The sequence below is a fragment of the Actinia tenebrosa genome, unplaced genomic scaffold (genome assembly GCF_029948245.1).
Source record: "Actinia tenebrosa isolate PJP-AT-01 unplaced genomic scaffold, QUT_ActTen_1.0 PGA_scaffold1__47_contigs__length_23844297, whole genome shotgun sequence".
Taxonomy (NCBI): domain Eukaryota; kingdom Metazoa; phylum Cnidaria; class Anthozoa; order Actiniaria; family Actiniidae; genus Actinia; species Actinia tenebrosa.
Window position 1 is genome coordinate 22,443,302 of NW_028292578.1, and position 22,269 is coordinate 22,465,570.

Genomic DNA, 22,269 nt, shown 5'->3' on the forward strand with positions numbered 1-22,269 from the left:
ATGAAACAACATCAAGTTAGTTATCATTCGCATGCTTTTCGTTTGAAGCGTTGTTTTTGTCGTTTTGATAGGATAAGACGTCATCGCCGCTATGTTGACTCTTACACTGGTTCAAACCTATTCTACAGACAAAGATATAGATAACAAAATGGCAAGATAAGGAATTGAAATTGCGAGTTGCTAGGCGAGTTGTCATCGAAAACCACACTCCCCCTGATCCAACCCCCACAAACACAAGAACGCGCGCATGCGCATATGTAACTTAACAGTCCAATCTAGTTGTCAATCATAATTACCTGTGGCATTCCTTGTTGGTTGACTCCCTGTGTTGATGGTGTACGGTACATTACGGGTCCATCTGGTATGGACGCCGTGATATCCTGCATGTGAATTTGCTGCAATAATCACACAAATACTACTTATTAGTGAATGACGAGAGATTTAAGGGGAAAAAGGAACTCCCTTGCTCCGGGTAGGAGTGGTTTCGACCTCGAAAGAGAGGGTACGTCTCTTAGCTTAAGGTAGGAGACTCCTGTCCTATTGCCACGGAAAAACGAATCGCCAGTCATTTTCATAATACGAATGTGCGCTTTTTTTAATCCCGGGCATCAGAAAATAAAAAATATGGGTCCCTCTGGTGATTGTGTTGCGTGACGGTGATGCAGGTGCATTGCGTGACAATTTTCCTTATTTTTTTTTGCGAACAGAAACAATAACGCACAGAGCCAATGGCAGGCTGAGAAAGCGTGTTGCGAGTAAATTGCGTGCCGCTTTTTTCTTGAAGGCGTACTAAAAGCGCAGTTGCGTTCGAGTAACGTTACAAATTGTAAGGTACGATTCCTTGCCGAGCAGCACTATCGCGCTATCGTTTTGTGGCATGTCAACTTTGAGCTGATGACAAAAACCTTGGCAATTTTCAAGATTAGCGCTGCAATCTTTGCGTGATCCACTGCACGAAATGGTGACACGAAAGTCGTATTCAGTTACATGAAGATTATGGTCCGTTTCCTCGTAGAGCTCGTGGAACTTCGGTGAACCTAACGTTGATAATCACGATGAAAAAGTATTGAAAAACAGAGAACATACGACAATAGAGAAGACAAATAACAAGGAGAGAGAAGAAACGGTGACAGACGATACTGAGCATGCGCGACGAGAGCCAATGAAATGACAGTGTATATACAAGCATATACAATTGCGTGTGATGGTTTTATGTTAAAGCTTTAAGTTTTAAATCCGTTTAGATATTTTAGAAATATTTTTTTAAACTTAACATTAAAACTATTCTTTTAGAATATTGTTTATATAAGGTTTTAGATTTTACTGTTTTACCATTCCAGACCACATGTCTTTCCCTTGAAAATGCATAGCATTGAGTCTCATCCATATTAACGTGTCTTTTTAAGAGATAGATGGACATAGAAATAATACTCAAGGGAATGACATGTGGTCTGAAATGGGACAACAATTAATAGCCAATATTGGCTGTAAATTGCTATTCAAATATGGTAACCTGACTTTAAATCAAATCTTGAGTATATATAAATATATATAGATATATATATAAGAGTAGGGTATCTATTCAAATGTTTAATGAGCCACCCAAGTGACTTTTTAGTCATCTACCTCTCCCTCTTCATCGTCCTGTTGCTTCCTCATTTGTTGGAACATTTGGCTTCCAACAACGCGTCCTAACAAAGGTGCTTGCTGCAAAACAAAACCAACTCAACGCTTAATTCTCGTTGTTTGTTTTTGATACCTTGGTAGAATGTTTGGATTTTTCATCGTATCAGCCTAAGCCTTACGACATGTTTGCGCATGCGTCCAAACCCTAGGAACTCTTTGATAGCCATTGTCGAGCATGCGCATTAAGAATGACAAGGCTGCTCAAATATCACATGACAAATGCGACCAATGATAACGCTTAATTTTTTTAAACGCCCTGGAAGGCAGGAGATCATGAGAAAGTTTATTCCGACCGAGTTTGGATGCGCGCGCAACCTCGAGAAAGGTAAAAGTCCTGATATGACGTCATCAACTCCTGCCCGTCATTTGAACACTTCATTATTAATTATGATTAATATATTTATAAGTATTTAAAAGCTTCTTACCGGTCCGAGATCCTTGAATTCGCCAAGCAATGGAGGAAAAAATTACTCATAAGTTAGTATTCAGAGAAATAATATTATTATCATAATTATACAGCTTTTCATTAATCCCATATAGGTAACTGTCCAATTATTTTCTTAATTGGACAGGTCTTGTTGATATGGGATTAATTAGGCAGCTATATAATTAATAGGTAACGGGATTTCATGCTCCCCAATCAAAAAATAATTAGACTCGAAAAATTCCTCTGACTACCAAATTGGACTCGGCCTACGGTCTCATCCAATTTTGTCAGTCCTCGGAATTTTCCTCGTCCAATTATTTCTTAATTGGACAGCATGGAGTCCTATTACATATACTAATACGACTATTAAGCTATTTAGCTATTTAAGCTAAAGTATGTGTTTAGTAGATTTTGCGGTAATATCATAATTCTGTCAAATATGTAAAAACCACCTATATTACAAAATGCTTTTCGTTCATCTGAACAATAGATTTTCTCTAAAGCCTCGCATTCAAGTGCCTCAGAATAAATTTTCGCGGGCTTTTTATGATACTTGTCAAAGGATCGGAGTTCGAATTTAGTCAGACGGGTGGTTTTCTCACATTTGATACCAAAACATATATAATTTCCAAAATAGTATTTAGTGAGTCTGTCTTGGTAATTTAAGTTTAAAATGCTTTATGATATGGTTTTTAAAAGTTAAAACCCGTTTAAAAATATCAAAAACTCAAAATATTTAAGATATGCTGAATCCAGAGTAGTAAGATTTTATGTGTTTTAAAGTTGATTTAACTACTTGTGCTTGACCACTTCAAATTACCCTCTTTTAAACTTGTTTATAACATGTTTATTTTTGTTGGAATCTTTTAACCCACGTCTCGAAGATAGATGCATTTAAATAAACAATGAGTTATTGGTACTGATCATTAATATAGATATATTATAGGTTTAGTTTGTTAGTAATGGATGCAGTTTAGTTTGAATTTTAAAGCTGTTTAGAGAAAATTGTACGAAGAAACGAACAGACACAAAGAGCGTCAAAGCGGCGTCAGTAAAGTAGAGACACAAAAAGAAAACGTGGAATAATTGAGAGTATCCATCGTCGTCTTGTACAGTTTTGTAAAATCCTTCTGTGAAAGTAAACGACAGCAAAACGCGACAAAATTCCCCCAGACCTCCCCCTGTAACTTACCCCTGGTGGTTGTCCCTTCTTCTTGAGGAATTTATAATTTTCATAAATCAGTTTAGCACAGTAGATTTTACCGACGGTCATCGGTTGTTGGCTGTTGTCCTTATTGGCTGGTGTGAAAACGACAAAAAAGTCAAATACAGAGCTAACGCGCGCAGATTGGCTTTAGAATCGCATCACGTGATGTAAGTCTGAATGCGTCACGTGACTTTATGATAATCAGAAATACATCATTTTCCACATTGTTTTTACTTACCATTGTTAATAATACCGGGTGGTTTAGGAACAACTTTGTCTAAGGTTTTCTTGGTTAGTTTTGGCCAAACTCGCTTTAACATCGCACGAAGTTCTTTGTCATTCTCTCTTAAATTATCTACGGGAAAAAAATCTCTCATTAGCTTAGAAGAGTAAATTTAACATCATCGCCGCCATGATGGTGGACCGTTAGCAAAATAATTCTCGTTAGCTTCTCTTGTCGTGTGCGCCAACATGGCCTCCATGTCTTTTTATTCTTTTATTCTATCGCCTCCAAGCTGGTGGACCCAACATCCCCCAACATGGCGGCAATTCCTATGCCGGTTTTTATACTTACTTTTTTCAGTCATAATCTTGAGTGACGTTCGTACGAGTGCGAATAGAGTAGCAGTAAAACTGACTGTGTTATCAGCATGTAAAGGCATGTTCATCTTAATCAGACGCTGAAAAGATCAACAACAAATGAAGTTATAAACCGATCATAACATGACGAAAATCGTGGATTATAAAAAAGATATACCATGCTCAGTGCCCTATGACAAAAATTGTTTAAAGAGATATACGGATATGAAGATATATGACGGAGATATACGATACACAAAAACCGTGTTCTATGAAAAGGTATACCACGGTGAGTTGTAAAGCGCTTTGGTCATGCATGTGTATATGAGCGCTATATAAATACAATCTATTATTACTCTTTGACAAAAACTGTTCAAACTGACAACCAGAAATTGGACAATCAATAATGGAGGACACTGTGATGAGCTGTGCTTGCACCGGTTTAGAATCAAGAACACTCACGATACTTGCCTTGTAAGCCACGATCTTAGGACATTTTTTGCCGATTCCCACAGGAGGCGACATCTGCCGCAGTAGTTGACAAACCTCTGTGTGCTTGATTCGACCACTAAAATCAACCAATCAAATCAGACCATCAATCGAAAAACGATCTCAGGTTATCCTTATGACAACAATTTTCGTTAAGGGGCCGGTCGTTATTAGAGAGGGGAGGTGGAAGAAATTTGTTCAAAGAGCAAGATGGTTGACTTACGTGGCTCCTGGGTCATATTCTGACCACACCCTGACGAACTCGTCCAGATGATGTGGACCAAGGATCGACTCATCACGAGTAAGGTATTCAAAGTTGTCCATGATGACGGCTACGAACAAGTTTAACAGCTGCAAGAATATATCATGATTAGATCAATGTGCGTTATACAGTTGCCTGTGAGAAGCATTCGAAATGAGTAATTTTGCTGTCAATTTATCATCCTCATCTTCAATCATCACTACCGTCTATCATCACCACCATCATCATCACCACCATCATCATCACCACTATTACCATCACAATCACCATCAGTCATTATTATCATCATCATCATCTTCACCATCGTCATCATCATCACCATTACCATCACCATCGCCATCACCATCACTGTTATCATTTTCGCCACCAAAACCATCATTCATCATCGTCACCATCACCATCATCATTAGTTCAGTATTATCATCATCATCATCAGTCATTGTCATATTCATAATCAGTCATTATCATCATCAACAGAAGTCAACAGACTCACCAAGAAAGAACAGAAAAAGATGAAAGAAATAAAGTAGACATAGGTAACGTCTGTGCCACACTTTTCGTCCTCTGGTTTGCCGGCTTTCTCGTCGCATTCTGCTCCACTCGCACATGCTAACATAATGACGTGCCAATTCTCGCCCGTGGCTGACCTGAAATATATCAAATGTATTTTGAAAAACTTCGAAACCTTTTGAACGTTTCATGTATAATATACAAGAGCAAACAAAATGTATGACAATGGTTTGAAATGGGGGAAACTGAAAAGGTCCAATGTTTGAGAGTGATTATAAAATAACTGTTATGAATCTCGCGTTCTGATTGGTTGGGAGCGCGTACTATATGAGAGCACAAAGCATGTGCGCGCACTTTCAGTTGCGTCATTGCTATCTAAAATAACGGTTTTTGTAATTTGGATTTTGTGAAAGAAACTTGCTTGCTGTGCAGTGTGGAGTTATACGCTACGCGTCGTGCTTCTCCTAACACTTCCCTCGTGTTCTGTCAATCCCCCCGTGCTTTAGAACTGCACACAACACGCGCGCGCGAAGTAATGATGAAATAATGTAACGAACCTGAATAAGACTTGAATTGCTTGAGTGAACGACTGGAAGTTATTATCTGGATTGATCTGGCCCCAAGGGTCATCAGAAGCTTCGAGTCCGATTTGACCAAACAGCTAAACAAAAGAACTCAAATGAGTAGCAGGTCTTACGATAGTCATTGGTGGACGATTACAGTGGAACTGCATTAAACAAGGCCATCCAAACACATTTTAAATCAAATTCACAAATCACGTTTTTGATGCTACATAACAAAATATTGACGAATAGTCCCCTTCACAGTTCCCTGCGCCATCTTGAAACATAGCCGTGCCTTTGCATCAAAGCGAGACGAACGGTGAGCTTGCAATGATAGAGACATGTGAATAATTGTGAAATGTGTTAAAAAGAGGTCTCTATCATTGCAAGCTCACCGTTCGTCTCGCTTCGATGCAAAGGCATGGGTACCTTTCAAGACGGCGCAGTGAACTGACTGTGAAGGGGACTATTCTGGAGAAACTGGTTTTCTTTTTTTTTTTTTGTTCACTCCTGTTCATACACACACACGTATTAAGTAAAATATATCTGCTGCTGAAGGGGAAAATGAGAAAATTTGTGCAGCAAGAAACTAGCTCTTTATCAAGAGTATAATTTCTTTGTTTAACGGTTGTGCTACTCAAACAAAGAATCTTATTATCAAGGGAATGACACATGGTCTGAAATGGAAAAACAGTAGAAGCCGGCATCTCTCTAACTTTGAACTTTCTGTGTAAGGAAAGAAAATAATGAAAAGCTGGCTTTTTTGTCCACAGTCCCACACGGTCTATGCCAAAGGAAGCCCAACGAAAGAGTTGCTATGCACATACCCTAACTAATGTCATGTATGGCCTGTTAGTCTTATACTGACCTGCATTCCAATCACAGCGTATATGAAGAAGAGAAGCCCAATCAACATGCCGACATATGGCAACGCCTGAAACAAGAATAACATATCGATAAATAACGAGGAAATAAAAAGAGGGAGAAGGAGATTCCGAGAAGCGAAACAAGTGGATTACCTTGAAAGACTGTAGGAAAGTCCAAAGTAGAATTCTGATAGTGTACCCCTGACGTAACAGTTTGATCAAACGAGCAGCACGGAAAAGCCTGAAGAGACTGGGGTCGAATGGAAGCTTTTCGTCGTCTCTCTGAAGTGTGGAAAGGAAATGGCGATATTATATACATTAATGATATGTATCGCGCATAATCATCTATTATTGTTATCATCACCTATCATTATCATCGTCATCATCAATTATCCTTAATCATAATCATCTATCATTGTCATCATCAACATCCATAGTCATCGTCATTGATCATCATTATTAACATGATCATGATTATCACCATTATCATCAGTAGTCATCATCATCATCAACATCATCACTGTCACTATTATCATCATCAGTAGTCATCATCATCAACATCATCACCGTCACTATCATCATCATCATCATTCAGTAGTCATCATCATCAACATCATCACTGTCACTATTATCATCATCAGTAGTCATCATCATCAACATCATCAGCGTCACTATTCATCATCATCATCATTCAGTAGTCATCATCATCAACATCATCACTGTCACTATTATCATCATCATCATCATCAGTAGTCATCATCATGATCATCATCAACATCATCAGTAGTCATCATCATGATCGACATCATCATCATCAGTAGTCATCATCATGATCATCATCAACATCATCACTGTCACTATTATCATCATCATCATCATCAGTAGTCATCATCATGATCGACATCATCATCATCAGTAGTCATCATCATGATCATCATCAACATCATCACTGTCACTATTATCATCATCATCATCAGTAGTCATCATCATGATCATCAACATCATCACTGTCACTATTATCATCATCATCATCATCAGTAGTCATCATCATGATCGGCATCATCATCATCAGTAGTCATCATCATGATCGACATCATCATCATCAGTAGTCATCATCATGATCGATATCATCATTATCAGTAGTCATCATCATGATCGACATCATCATCATCAGTAGTCATCATCATGATCGACATCATCATCATCAGTAGTTATTATCATCATTATCATCAGTAGTCATCATCATCGATCATCATCCATAGTAATCATCATTGTATAGATTCAATGTACTTTTTTTGGGGGGGGAGAGGGCAGGTATAGGGTATTTTTGCACGCTTACCATGACTTTGTCCAAAGTAAAGTCGAGCAGACTTCCCAGCACCACCACGAAGTCAAACACATTCCAACTGTCACGGAAGTAATTCTGAAATCAAATCACAATTCAGTTTTGTCAAACAAACCTTTTGCCACTTGATACTAACCTTTTACCATTATGATTCGTACATGAACGGGACCTTATCACGTGGTTATCTTAGACTCAAACTGCCTCGTGGTGTACTTAATTAACATAGTAATCACGTGACAAATTCACACGTTACCTGCCAACAACGTACACGGTACGACATGGTGTGACATGGTACGACATGCTGTAACTGTGCCATTTGAAAGTTACGGTATGTCGTTACGGTATGGCTACGTTGCCTTATCGTTTCCCACTCATACGAAAACCGTGCTATTGCTCACGTGACGTCAACTAACACGTGACGTACTCACGTGACTGACACGCGATTAAGCCAGTACTCACCGTTCTGAATGCAATTAGTTTGAGGATCGCCTCTGCCGTGAACATAAAGGTAAATATACTGTTGAATAAGTTCAAGTAGAAGCGATATATCGGTGGCTCGTTGTCAAACTAGAAGAAAACAGATAGAATTAATCAATAAGATATTGTAAACCGTAGACACGTGAACAGATAACGTGGTCATACCTTCATCATCAGGATAAGAGTGTTGAGTGCAATCAGTGTCATGATGAAGTACTCGAATGGTCTAGAGTCAACTATCTTCCACACTCTGTATTGGAGGGTATTAGGGTCTTCAGGCATAAATCTTTCGCTTGGTTTTGCCACCATTGCAAAATGTAAACAATCTCTCTGCAAAAACAGTCAACATAAAGGGATTGCATTCTCTTCTGGAGAAGGTTTTGGCAGTATTTTTGGAACATCAAAGGGCATTGACGTGGGCTCGATCCCTTGGGATTTATTGTGTTGGGTTTTTCGGAGGGAGAAAAACCGGAAAAAATCTTGAATCGAAGGAGAGACCTGACAAACTCTACTCTCATGTCATCCATATGCCGTCTGTTTGGGAATCAAACCCCAGAGGCTAGAAGCTAGAGCACTATACAATGTTATTTTTACCTGATTTCTATCCAGCTCGCAGTCTCCCTGTTCTTTTTCTCCTTGCTCTTGGAACGTCAGAATAATCAAGGCCACGAAGATGTTCAAGAAGAAAAATGTGAAGACGATGACAAAGAAAATGTAGAACAGAAAAATCTCGACCTTGTTGTCTACGATTGTACCGCGATCGATTCCTGTGGCATCGATAGACCTCTGCATGAGACTAAGGGGGACAATAGCACGTTATCGTTAATACAGTTAATGCGTGTTTAGTTTGAGAGACAAAACATTTTCAGTGTTTGAATAATACTCACGCTGGCCAACCCTCGCCTGTTGATGACGTAAACAAGGCTAACATGGCTTTGAACACATTATCGAAGTTATAATCTTCTTTAGCCCATTCTCTTGGCTTAACCTGTGTTAAGTATGAAAGAACGTGCATGTGTTAATATGAGAAGACAGAGGGGTTGATAGAAAGACAGACGGACGGACAGACAGACACAATCCTTACTTCCACTTTAGACAAGTCGGTATAGTCTTCGTATTCAAAATAATGTCCACTGCAAAGAAAACATTTAATCAATCAGTCAGCCATTCATCAATAGAATTCTCTGCCTTCTGGTTGAATTCCCTACTTACTGACAGTCCTTTTCCTCCATTTTTGATATATCAGAACAGCCAGAAAATTTACCCTGAAATCGAAACGAGTTGAATTAAGAGAGAATTCTTTTCGTATTCAAGCAGTGAGCACCAAAAACTATTTTCTTGAAGAAAGGCTGTTGTACAAGGCTAAAATCTTGTTATTCAGAAACTTGTTTGGAAGTGGAGATGAACGATGAAAGTGGAATCAAAGTGTTAACCCAAAGCAAAAATTTTATTCGAAAATGAGGTTTAGGCCTTCATTTGCTTATTTCCCATCTATTTTCTATAAAATAGCCTGACAAAGCTACATTCTAACACAAATGCAACTAAACATCTTTGTACAATTGAAATTAATACCGCTTCAAAAAAGCAGTTTATCATAGTACATCAGTTTCTAACTGTTATGAAAAGGTTTCGAGTGTTAACCCAAAACGAAAATTGGGATCAAAACTCATTGGCGCTTTTTGCCCGTTATTGAAAACAAATTCCTCTTAATGTGTAATGCTTAGAAACACAAAGTAATTAACCATTCCGAGGTTGAGGAAAAGACTGGGTCGAGTTGGCATTGCAATGCATTGCGGGAAGGTTCTAGGTACTAAATAGACGCCATCTTGAAAATATGGCCCCTAAAACAGTTGCACGATGCACTGCAATGGTATCTTGACCCTGGTTTTTCCCTCAAGCTTCGCTCGATAGCTTAACACGTGCTACGTCGACTGGATTCAACATGAACTTATGTTATATTGACAACGAGAAAGGATTGGTCGATTAAAAAAAAGGATTCGCAAAGAAAGAAAGAAATACAAAGGTTACCGAAGATATCATATTGGAGAGCATGAAGAGGTTTGATAAGGGATTGATCAAGGGAGTAGCCAGGATTTGACGCAGGATTTGACGCAGGATTTGACGCAGGATTTGACGCAGGGAGGTTGCCCCCTTGCTCTCCCCCCTGGCTACGCCCTTTTAATATCGATTATTGATGTTCTTACCTGGAACAGTTGAACACCAATGACAGAGAAGATGAACAGAAATAAAAGTGTAATGATTAAAATGTTGAGGACGTTCCTCAACGAGAACACCATACATTGGAACACCGCCTGTAAACAACAACGACGATCAATTTGTTGAACACACAATTTACGAGTAGGATTTAAAGAAAAAACCTTAATCGTTACGGTTATTTATAAAAGACAAAGGACGATTTTTCGGAGTTGTACTCATTGGTGTAAATAATAATTTCTACATAGCTTTTTTTATGAATGGCTTACTTTTAACTTCTTGGCTTTGTTGATGGCCTTTAAAGGACGAAGCACACGAAGAACTCGGAGAACTTTGACGGTTTTCATGGACTGAGGGTCGGAATTTTCCTTGTCGTTGCTGTGGAATATGAAGAGAGAAAGTTACGATAATAATAGTGTCGATGACGATAATGATGATCATGATGATGATGGTGATGATGGTGATGATGATGGTGATGATGATGGCGATGATGATGGAGATGATGGTGATGATGATGGCGATGATGGTGATGATGATGATGGCGATGATGTTGATGGTGGTGGTGATGATGATGATGATGATGGTGATGATGATGATGGTGATGATGATGAAGTTAATGATAATTATGATGATGATAATGATGGTGGTGGTGGTGATGATAATGATGGTGATGATCACGGTGCTGATAAAAAATGATGATATCTTACCCCAGGACAAGAGAAGCAATAGCGCAAGAGACAACCAACGCATCGATACAGTTCCATGCATCTCTGAAGTACGAACCAGGATGAAGTATAGCTCCATAATCGATTAGCTAAACAATAAAATTAGAGATTAGTGTAGTGTAGTGTAGTGTAGTGTAGTGTAGTGTAGTGTAGTGTAGTGTAGTGTAGTGTAGTGTAGTGTAGTGTAGTGTAGTGTAGTGTAGTGTAGTGTAGTGTAGTGCGTTGTATCAGTTACATTGACACGACGTACCTTGACAACCACCTCCATTGCGAATATCGTAGTGAATACGTAATCAAAGTATGTAAGAATCTAGGCAAAAGACAAAAACAGAGCGATTACCAAGATATATCTAATATTTTGTTGATACACAATGTTAAACTAGTAAATGGCTTTCAACTAGATCGAGGCAATAAAAAAGCGTGTAACAACCTAGACACTTGACCAATCAGAACACTAAAAAAATAAGAACCTCTCAATGGCTTCCCAATACTAGCTTGAGTGACCCCAAACCAATAGCTCCAAGTTGAGGTTGGACAGTAAATGTATGAACACATTAAGTTAAACCTCGACCTAAAGGCGGCCATTGTTTTAGCATCACTCAAGCGAATTCAGCAAAGGTCTATTGGACCAACCTGATTCCGTTTAGAGTTCTCATCAACAGGATCCTCGAGCGCCAACAGAGAACTACTGATCAAGATGATAATCAGGATGACGTTGTCAAAGTGGCGAAGGTTCACTAACCAATGACAGAGTTTTCGGACCCTGAAAAATAGTGAAAAAGAGATTGGATCTCATTTAGTTCCACCTAATTTCATACTATTTCACTCATCCCATATTTTCATCTCATCTCATCTCACCTCACCTCACCTCACCTCACCTCACCTCACCTCACCTCACCTCACCTCACCTCACCTCACCTCACCTCACCTCACCTCACCTCACCTCACCTCACCTCACCTCACCTCACCTCACCTCACCTCACCTCATCTCATAACAAATCCGGCATTCAATCTTATATCATACCCCTTCATTTCATTTAATCTCATCTTGTCTAATGTTATTCCCTTCTATCTTAGTTCATGTCTTTTTACTTCGTACACATCTCATCCCAATCAGCCCCATCCAATTCTATCCCAGTTCATGTCTTATTCTATTCCATCCCCTCCAGTACCACCCCATTCTATCTCAGCTCATGTCTCTTTACTTCATACCACATCTCATCCCACTACATCTCATCCCATCCCATCCTATTCCCTTCAATTCAATCTCCTCCAACTTACGGGTTTCCTGGTGGGAAGAGGAACAATGACCATGTGTTGATAATGGGAACAGGGTCACCAGGTTTCCTGTGCTCAATGATCTTGTCTGGGTTCTTAAGACTCTTCAAAAAATTCTTGGCTGATAGCTTTTTATTGCCTAAATTGAAGACAAAATAGCTGTTAGAAATATTTTTTTCTTTTTTTCTTCTTTATTGAGTCTCTTTCTAAATTTATCACTCGGGTTGCCTGTGGTATCAAGGACCCTCATTTTAAAAGATCAAAGACCTCTGTATCAATAGCCCAAGAGAATGCGAACCCAAAATAGTTTGACTATAATTTGTGGTTTGGTGCATTGTGGTAAAGCTAGGGCACCGTACACTACCTGTACAAACGATATATACTTGTACCCTAGATAGACCAGAATGCACCATTAGATTATGGTGGGGAGCATGGGTACGTGAGCGCCGCTAGTTCGTCGCCTCACATCAATGCAACCCTGGTTTGATTTCTGGTCTCCATATCCTATGTGAGTAGAGTTGTTTGTTGGTTCTCTCCTGTGCTTTGATGGTTGTTTGTTGGTTCTCTCATGTGCTTTGAGGGTTGTTTGTTGGTTCTCTCATCTGCTTTGAGGGTTGTTTGTTGGTTCTCTCCTGTGCTTTGAGGGTTGTTTGTTGGTTCTCTCATCTGCTTTGAGGGTTGTTTGTTGGTTCTCTCCTGTGCTTTGAGGGTTGTTTGTTGGTTCTCTCCTGTGCTTTGAGGGTTGTTTGTTGGTTCTCTCATCTGCTTTGAGGGTTGTTTGTTGGTTCTCTCCTGTGCTTTGAGGGTTGTTTGTTGGTTCTCTCCTGTGCTTTGAGGGTTGTTTGTTGGTTCTCTCCTGTGCTTTGAGGGTTGTTTGTTGGTTCTCTCATGTGCTTTGAGGGTTGTTTGTTGGTTCTCTCATCTGCTTTGAGGGTTGTTTGTTGGTTCTCTCCTGTGCTTTGAGGGTTGTTTGTTGGTTCTCTCCTGTGCTTTGAGGGTTGTTTGTTGGTTCTCTCATCTGCTTTGAGGGTTGTTTGTTGGTTCTCTCCTGTGCTTTGAGGGTTGTTTGTTGGTTCTCTCATCTGCTTTGAGGGTTGTTTGTTGGTTCTCTCCTGTGCTTTGAGGGTTGTTTGTTGGTTCTCTCATGTGCTTTGAGGGTTGTTTGTTGGTTCTCTCATCTGCTTTGAGGGTTGTTTGTTGGTTCTCTCATGTGCTTTGAGGGTTGTTTGTTGGTTCTCTCATCTGCTTTGAGGGTTGTTTGTTGGTTCTCTCATGTGCTTTGAGGGTTGTTTGTTGGTTCTCTCCTGTGCTTTGAGGGTTGTTTGTTGGTTCTCTCATGTGCTTTGAGGGTTGTTTGTTGGTTCTCTCATGTGCTTTGAGGGTTGTTTGTTGGTTCTCTCCTGTGCTTTGAGGGTTGTTTGTTGGTTCTCTCATTGCTTTGAGGGTTGTTTGTTGGTTCTCTCATCTGCTTTGAGGGTTGTTTGTTGGTTCTCTCCTGTGCTTTGAGGGTTGTTTGTTGGTTCTCTCATCTGCTTTGAGGGTGTTGTGGTTAATGTGCTTTGAGGGTTGTTTGTTGGTTCTCTCCTGTGCTTTGAGGGTTGTTTGTTGGTTCTCTCATGTGCTTTGAGGGTTGTTTGTTGGTTCTCTCATCTGCTTTGAGGGTTGTTTGTTGGTTCTCTCCTGTGCTTTGAGGGTTGTTTGTTGGTTCTCTCCTGTGCTTTGAGGGTTGTTTGTTGGTTCTCTCATGTGCTTTGAGGGTTGTTTGTTGGTTCTCTCATCTGCTTTGAGGGTTGTTTGTTGGTTCTCTCTCTGTGCTTTGAGGGTTGTTTGTTGGTTCTCTCATCTGCTTTGAGGGTTGTTTGTTGGTTCTCTCCTGTGCTTTGAGGGTTGTTTGTTGGTTCTCTCATGTGCTTTGAGGGTTGTTTGTTGGTTCTCTCATGTGCTTTGAGGGTTGTTTGTTGGTTCTCTCATGTGCTTTGAGGGTTGTTTGTTGGTTCTCTCCTGTGCTTTGAGGGTTGTTTGTTGGTTCTCTCATGTGCTTTGAGGGTTGTTTGTTGGTTCTCTCATGTGCTTTGAGGGTTGTTTGTTGGTTCTCTCATGTGCTTTGAGGGTTGTTTGTTGTTCTCTCATCTGCTTTGAGGGTTGTTTGTTGGTTCTCTCCTGTGCTTTGAGGGTTGGTTTGTTGGTTCTCTCATCTGCTTGAGGGTTGTTTGTTGGTTCTCTCATCGTGCTTGAGGGTTGTTTGTTGGTTCTCTCATGTGCTTTGAGGGTTGTTTGTTGGTTCTCTCATCTGCTTTGAGGGTTGTTTGTTGGTTCTCTCATGTGCTTTGAGGGTTGTTTGTGTGGTTCTCTCATGTGCTTTGAGGGTTTGTTTGTTGGTTCTCTCATCGTGCTTGAGGGTTGTTTGTTGGTTCTCTCATAGTGCTTTGAGGGTTGTTTGTTGGTTTCTCTCATCTGCTTTGAGGGTTGTTTGTTGGTTCTCTCCTGTGCTTTGAGGGTTGTTTGTTGGTTCTCTCCTGTGCTTTGAGGGTTGTTTGTTGGTTCTCTCCTGTGCTTTGAGGGTTGTTTGTTGGTTCTCTCATGTGCTTTGAGGGTTGTTTGTTGGTTCTCTCATGTGCTTTGAGGGTTGTTTGTTGGTTCTCTCCTGTGCTTTGAGGGTTGTTTGTTGGTTCTCGCCTGTGCTTTGAGGGTTGTTTGTTGGTTCTCTCATCTGCTTTGAGGGTTGTTTGTTGGTTCTCTCCTGTGCTTTGAGGGTTGTTTGTTGGTTCTCTCATCTGCTTTGAGGGTTGTTTGTTGGTTCTCTCCTGTGCTTTGAGGGTTGTTTGTTGGTTCTCTCATGTGCTTTGAGGGTTGTTTGTTGGTTCTCTCATCTGCTTTGAGGGTTGTTTGTTGGTTCTCTCCTGTGCTTTGAGGGTTGTTTGTTGGTTCTCTCATCTGCTTTGAGGGTTGTTTGTTGGTTCTCTCATGTGCTTTGAGGGTTGTTTGTTGGTTCTCTCATCTGCTTTGAGGGTTGTTTGTTGGTTCTCTCATGTGCTTTGAGGGTTGTTTGTTGGTTCTCTCATCTGCTTTGAGGGTTGTTTGTTGGTTCTCTCCTGTGCTTTGAGGGTTGTTTCTGGTTTCTCCGGATATCACCCCTCCTTGAAAATCAACTCTAATTCGATCTTTGAGCTTTCAACTAATTTGAGTCTGGTTCTGTTGTGATTATCCCGCGCTGTTACACTATAACAGTCAAAGTTAATATATATATTTTTGTAGTTACCTTCTTCAACTTCTTCGAACTCTTCTTCAGGTGGTAAATCATCGTTATCCTAAACAAACACATACTTTATCAAGAACACAGCAGAGAAATCGTTCATCGGTTTCGAATTATTATAATCAGTCGAGCAATAATAGCCCTTGGCTGGTAATGCTAAATAAATTAATGTAACCAAAAGGAAATCAAATAACTAATAAAACTAAAAAAAATTAAATTAATAATATAATAAAAAAATAAAAAATAAAAATCTTATCTGGATACCCTGAGGTTCGAACCTAAGCCAAAAAAAAAAAACGACTCCACTTTGCCATACCCCCGAGACATCCGCAGAGCTGAGGCGTCGTATGGACTTCGGACCTGACGGCGATTAAATCCTTCTGCCCTTGGGTGTACGAATTACGCAAGAAAATGTTCTAGCCGAAGCATCAGGGGAGAGACCAGCCGGCCCCCAGACCATATCGGCTAATCCCTTGCATCTCTGCCACGCACGGAATCGGTTGAAAATCTAATGTTAAAAAGTCTAGTCTATCCGGTGCATTGTTTTCACGGCTATTGTTGTGCAAATTTCATGAAACCGTGGCCCAGTGGAAAAAACTTGGGCATTCATATGTACTGAGTCAAGCCCGGTTGAGGAAGGTTAGTAATTGGATGGGTGACCTAAAAGTAGTACCTACTCAAGCTTTTGTTTCTTTTCTTTTTCTTTTTTCTTTTTTCTTTTTTCTTTTCAACTATTTTAATTTGAAAATAATGAAATAGATATCGAACTTTGATGCCCGACTTTACTTCCGATTCTTCTCTATCTAAATCCCTGCGTTTTCTATTCGCGTTTCAGTGTCAAGCTCAATTAATATCAAAAAGTTCATTAACTCACCCTTTTTGCGTTTCCATTGCGCCTGAAACGATTATCATTATTAGAAAAAAATTAATACGGTCTGGTGAAAGTTGGGGTTGGAATGAAGTGTTGATCTGTGCGCCCGACAGGTCGGTATCGGTAAAAATTGAAGGTTTTTTAAGATTGAAAAGCTTACCCGGCTTCTCCTGGAGAAAATCTAGAGTCCTGAAACTGTTCCATGATGACTCTTTTTCGTTCTTCTCGAGCTTCTTCTTCTTCGGCTTCATCTGCGTTCAACTGCTGAGCGTTTGCCAAGTTATCGACGGCGATAGCCAAGAAAACGTTGAGAAGAACATCTTTGATTTGTCAAGGGAAGAAACCTTTGAAAACCGACAGCTATTTTTGTTGTTGAAAAGAACCGACCTTTTTAGCTTTGGCGTAATGTTTTCCCATTTCAGTCCTTCTCTTGAATTATATCTGTGTTCTCAATCGCAACCGTTAAAAAAAGAAATGATATTCAAGGGTCTGACACGTGGTCTGAAATGGGAAAACATTACGCCAAAGCTCCAAGGGTTTTTATAAACATTAAGACTACTCATTTTGCAAGGATACAATTTCCAAGCACCACAAGCAAGACGAAGTATAAAGACCATGCAAGTGCAGTGGCTGCGTTGTTATCCAGCCATCCCTGGGATAATACACCATCGTACATCACGGCATTCCAGTCCTCACCTGTTAGGATCTGTTGATAAAAATACGCATCAAATTATTAGTCCACTTCACTGGAACACAGGAATATTCTGCGAAAATTCAAGGCTAACCCTGAGCAACAGAGAACTCGAAACTGGAGTATTGCTGCGCTTAGTAAGTAGCTGATTTGATAAAAGCAAAAACGACAGACATCTGAAGTTGCTCTTTCTTGCTCGTCACTCCTTTTCTGTCCAAAGTATGAGAGGGCAAATGTCGTACGCAAGTGATCCGCTTCGTGTGGTGACCGCGTGGGGTTCGAACATACAATAAGCAGTACGTCCTCGCGCACTGCTGCAAATACCTTAAGATAAATGTCTCATAAACAAAGTTTTTAATTTCAATTTTATACCTGGAAAACAGCAAGAAAGGCGTTCCAGAAATCATCAAAGTTTGTACGTGGATTTCCAGATCTGCCAGGCAGGTTGCGAAAACTGATAAAGACAAGTCAAATTATCATTAGTAAAGCTAATTCATTAACTTATTTTTATTGAATTGTTGTAATATGAGAATATGAGAATAGATGGAGCATTTTACGATTCTGCATGGGTATTCTCTACGCATGCGTGCCCCCTGCGAAGACAAGTGACGTAAGATATGATCTACAGTGTGGTTCTCTGACTCTGCATTTTGTAATCTCGGAGATAGTCTACCCCGCAGCCGTTCTTAGTGCCGTCACGCAACGCTCCCTCCCCCACTATCTCGATGGCAGTACTTGTCCTTCCCTGCTCAGCCCTCGTTCTCTCCCAAGGGACAACATAAAAAATACAAATTAATAAGAAATAAAAAAGCAAATGTCAATAAAGTACTTACTTTGCTCCAAAGATTTGCATTCCCAGAAGCGCGAAGATGACGATGAAGAGGAACAAAAGGAACAACAGACTGAGGATTGAGCGAACACTGCTTAACAACGATGTGACCAAGTTTCTCAAAGACGACCAGTATCTATAGCAACGGATGATGTTAGTGATGTTTAGCAACCCCTGGTCAGGTGACTGTAGCTGATTTTATCTTTTGGTTTACTAATAGTAGAACAATGCAGAGTATAACAGGGGAGGGGTGGGGAAAACGTAGGGCAGTGCCCCCCCCACCCGGGGGGTTCAGGATGTAAAGACTTAATTAAAATATTAAGTTACCTTGTAAATTTAAACAATCTTAGGAGTCTTAGAGCTCGAAGGACTGAAATACCCAACTCGATTCCTTCGACTGCTTTGATAATAAGTTCCATTATACCACAACAGACGACCTACAAAACAAGACCAGGTTTATTTCCTTGAGTATCGTTTCTTTCTTCACTAGGAGTATTCTTTGAGGTACATTAATATGCAAGGGTTTTGCAGCAGACATTTCTTCTTCGGAAACTAATTTCTTGTCGCGCAAAAAATAAAGCTTCTACCATTCAACTCCCCTACATTGAAAATTAAAACCCTCTATTTTATGATATGTAGCTTCTAACGCGCCACCAGTAGGAAATCAAATTAAACACTTCTTTTCTATCCTTTTTCTGACTCTGAGAGTTTTTCTCGCTCTCCGGTGTTTCCTCCCTCCTCTCAAACCAACCCTAACTAATTCAAACTGGTTAGAGCTGTGCTCCGGGGTCATACATGGACTGTATGGCAGATGCCGAAGGCGCCTTCTCAGTGCTTTCAGTTCGACTCAGTACTTGAGCAGCGCAACTGCATACTTTGACAAATAACAAGTTATACGTACCACACAGTCAAACGTATTGAACTGGGATTTAAAATAGAGTTGAGGACCAAGACCATACAATTTTAGAACCATCTCCATGAAGAAGAATGAAATAAATATAACCTCTGCTTTGTCTGGTGATAAACAGAGAAACAGATTAGTGTCAGTGCATCCATAAGGCAGGGGCCACGGAGGGGGTGGGGCAGGGGGCCTACAGCTCCCCTACTTTGTGCCTTTTCCCATACTAGTCTCTTATATTTTCCAATCTTCAGGGTTCGTGCCGAGGTAACCACTTAAAATTCAAGGACTATTCAAGAAGTATACAAGGACACAAAAATAAATTTTGCAAGGAGTATGTTCAGCTAACTATGCCAAGGTTTTACACGGTGGTCGCACATGGCCGACTTTCAGATTTTTCGATCTTTCTGACTAGATCTATTTCAGAACCATGCAAGTAATGATCAAAGCAAAAGTTCAAGGAGTTTCGTTAAAATCGTAAAATTCAAGAGCTTTTCAAGTGCCCTTGAAAACGTGAATTAGATTAAAGGAGTTTTCAAGGAGTTTAAGGAGTAGCACGAACCCTGAATCTCAAAGCCCCCACTTTTTCTCATAAATCCCCCCCCCCCATTCTTGTTAGGGTGCTCCCTGTGACGTCATCTTGTGTCTATACTCCAATAATGCATGACTTATACGCGTATATACTTCAATACCCCAAGGTACTTTGATTAACTACGTCTCGCATCCGATTTTTTTGCCTCGTACCTTGAAAGGATGTGAGCCAATCTGGTTGCTGGTAATGTGTGCAGGCTGCAGTGACCGTGTTAAGAAAGACGCAGATGATGACTGCCCAGTAGAAAGATTGATGTTTGACTATTTGACGAACACGGATCCTCCATCGTTTGTTTTTCCTAATAAATCTTTGCCAAAACGTCCTTCTGTAGAAAGCGGAAAACAAAAAAGTCAGCGTTCTAGAGAAAAACGGTTCTTAATCACAAATTTTTCCAATTATTACAAATTCTTTTCCTCTTTCCCTCTCTATCTATTCAGCCATACTTTTGTCCGGTGTTGAGTCTGTGTCGTTTTCCTCCATTTCCTGTCAGCACCTGTGACGTCATAGCTACGTCGCCATCCTCAACTCGATCTAAGTTCCGTCTTCGTAATACATCGACATTTCGTTCTCCTTCGTCGTCCTCTTCTAACATTAAGTCCTCTGTAAAATAATTTAAATAGAAAAATTAATTCTTTAAATTCTCATTCCTCGCTCCTTATCTCTAATTTCTCCTTTCCTCTCTCCCTCCCATCCCATTTATCTAGCCCATCCTATCCCATTCATTTGTTTTTCTTACCAGCTTTGCTTATCCAGTCGAGGTAGCCATGAAGCATCCTCTCCATCTGTTTTGTTCTTCTAACTTTAAGGAATGCTCTTCTGTTTTCTACTCTTTCTCTTTCTTTAGCAAATTCTCTGAAAAATGCATTCAATTATCAGTATCCCTGCAAAGAAAGTAACTCCAATAACTTCTTTGTTATGAATAAAATATAGGTACTCACCCACTAAGGACACCAAGAACTAAGTTAAGCATAAAGAACGATCCTATAATAACCAGGGAATAGTAATATAACCAGAAGTAGTAGCCATGCTGGTCATATGCACTGAAAGTCTGAAATAAAAAGTACAAAATATTATTTACTCCAGAGCTGATACCACCAGTGAAATATCTGGTCTTAAAAGAAGGGGTCCAGTATTTTATTTACTTGTGTAATAAATATTTTCTTACAAGGGGGAAAATTGGTTCTGATGGTAAAAAAAAGTGGCCTAGATAAAACAGGAACAAAACTGGTGTTACTGCCCCGTACTACTGATATTATGTAGGTAATCATTAGTGGGTTGGGTGACAATCATGTATGGCAGAGATCTGAGGTCTGTTTTCTAGTCTGGTGAGATATAAAGCATACCAAGCCCAAAATGTACTATGGGTGATGTAAATTAGGTGCCGTAACCAGCTGGTCAATTAAGTTTCTTACCCAATACATGATATCTGTCCATCCTTCGTTAGTTATTACTTGGAATACAGTTAAACAGCCAGCAAATATGTTGTCAAAACTTGTTATACCATCATTTGGACCTTGAAAGAACCTCGTACAAACATAACCATCTTCGCAGCTCTTGCCACCTTTTTTCTCAAAATCACATATCTCTGGTTCACCTGGAAGTGTGAGCTGGCCTATAAAACACAAGCAACATTATCAAAAGACAACCAGAGATAGATTGGCTGGTGACACAAAGCAACTTGCAACGCAGTCATTAACATGGGCATCTGAGCCACATGATGACCCACCATTTGCTGATATTAAAATACGAGGGAAGCACCTTCTCAGTTATTTTAAGACCCTGCCTGAGAATTTGGTCTGACTGAGGCTTGAACCCATACCTCCCCAACAACAAACCGATGCTTTTACCAACTACTCGCAGCTAACCAGGTGGCAGTCATCATATATTATTATATTATATATGGATTAATTACTTCAAATAGTAATACCTGTTGTTGTGTCATTCAAATGGCAAGCATAGTGAAACTTCCCACATAGAAATTCTAAACCTATTATCGCATAGATTATGATAACAAATCCTACAAGTAAACAAATCTGCAACAACGGCAACATGGCACACATTATAGACTTCATGACCACTTGAAGACCTGTTGAAAGAAAAAACTGAGTTTAACGTTGTAAGATATAAGATATTGAGGTAGATTTACACATATGATTGAAAGTAATCCATGTGACCAAATACAAATAATAATAATAATAATAATAATAATAATAATAATAGTAATAATAATACATATATGATATTTATCACACTACTGCCTGCACTTGGATATAACTCATTTCAGACCATGTGTCATGCCCTTTAAAACAGGAATATTTCGTGATTTAGTTCACAATTACATGTATATCGATTTTTCTTGATAAACAAAGAAATAATACTCAGGAAAATGTATGACACATGGTCTGAAGTGCCCGGGCTGAAATGAAAACATGTTGGCGGGCTTCCTGCGTTTTTGGCGGGAATCACTGCTGACTAAAGTACGACAGGCTCGTATTCAAGATGGTGGC

The 22,269-nt window shown here is 39.8% G+C and overlaps 1 protein-coding gene across 3 annotated transcripts in view; it reads right to left on the reverse strand.

Annotated features, from left to right (window-relative positions):
* The window catches only part of LOC116294953 (voltage-dependent calcium channel type A subunit alpha-1), a 39,939-nt gene that overhangs the window by 2,722 nt on the left and 14,948 nt on the right, over positions 1-22,269 (reverse strand). For 2 of the 3 annotated variants that reach the window (XM_089032620.1, XM_089032621.1), the window contains exons 5-43: positions 21,690-21,848; positions 21,175-21,374; positions 20,701-20,810; positions 20,499-20,614; positions 20,206-20,362; positions 19,915-20,087; positions 19,174-19,286; positions 18,600-18,709; positions 18,277-18,408; positions 17,816-17,897; positions 17,329-17,458; positions 16,913-17,072; positions 16,756-16,777; positions 15,888-15,936; positions 12,632-12,767; positions 11,984-12,113; positions 11,601-11,660; positions 11,333-11,439; positions 10,895-11,003; positions 10,616-10,723; positions 9,624-9,676; positions 9,496-9,544; positions 9,299-9,399; positions 9,006-9,207; positions 8,577-8,741; positions 8,394-8,501; positions 7,929-8,012; positions 6,743-6,871; positions 6,592-6,657; positions 5,718-5,821; positions 5,144-5,297; positions 4,612-4,739; positions 4,371-4,467; positions 3,895-4,000; positions 3,559-3,675; positions 3,306-3,412; positions 2,112-2,123; positions 1,627-1,707; positions 297-395 (exon numbers count right to left, since the gene is read on the reverse strand). In XM_089032620.1, coding sequence (XP_088888746.1) covers positions 297-395; positions 1,627-1,707; positions 2,112-2,123; positions 3,306-3,412; positions 3,559-3,675; positions 3,895-4,000; positions 4,371-4,467; positions 4,612-4,739; positions 5,144-5,297; positions 5,718-5,821; positions 6,592-6,657; positions 6,743-6,871; positions 7,929-8,012; positions 8,394-8,501; positions 8,577-8,741; positions 9,006-9,207; positions 9,299-9,399; positions 9,496-9,544; positions 9,624-9,676; positions 10,616-10,723; positions 10,895-11,003; positions 11,333-11,439; positions 11,601-11,660; positions 11,984-12,113; positions 12,632-12,767; positions 15,888-15,936; positions 16,756-16,777; positions 16,913-17,072; positions 17,329-17,458; positions 17,816-17,897; positions 18,277-18,408; positions 18,600-18,709; positions 19,174-19,286; positions 19,915-20,087; positions 20,206-20,362; positions 20,499-20,614; positions 20,701-20,810; positions 21,175-21,374; positions 21,690-21,848 — 4,325 coding nt within the window. The remainder of the gene's footprint in view (positions 1-296; positions 396-1,626; positions 1,708-2,111; positions 2,124-3,305; positions 3,413-3,558; positions 3,676-3,894; positions 4,001-4,370; positions 4,468-4,611; positions 4,740-5,143; positions 5,298-5,717; positions 5,822-6,591; positions 6,658-6,742; positions 6,872-7,928; positions 8,013-8,393; positions 8,502-8,576; positions 8,742-9,005; positions 9,208-9,298; positions 9,400-9,495; positions 9,545-9,623; positions 9,677-10,615; positions 10,724-10,894; positions 11,004-11,332; positions 11,440-11,600; positions 11,661-11,983; positions 12,114-12,631; positions 12,768-15,887; positions 15,937-16,755; positions 16,778-16,912; positions 17,073-17,328; positions 17,459-17,815; positions 17,898-18,276; positions 18,409-18,599; positions 18,710-19,173; positions 19,287-19,914; positions 20,088-20,205; positions 20,363-20,498; positions 20,615-20,700; positions 20,811-21,174; positions 21,375-21,689; positions 21,849-22,269) is intronic. The other variant, XM_089032622.1, reaches the window with a different exon arrangement.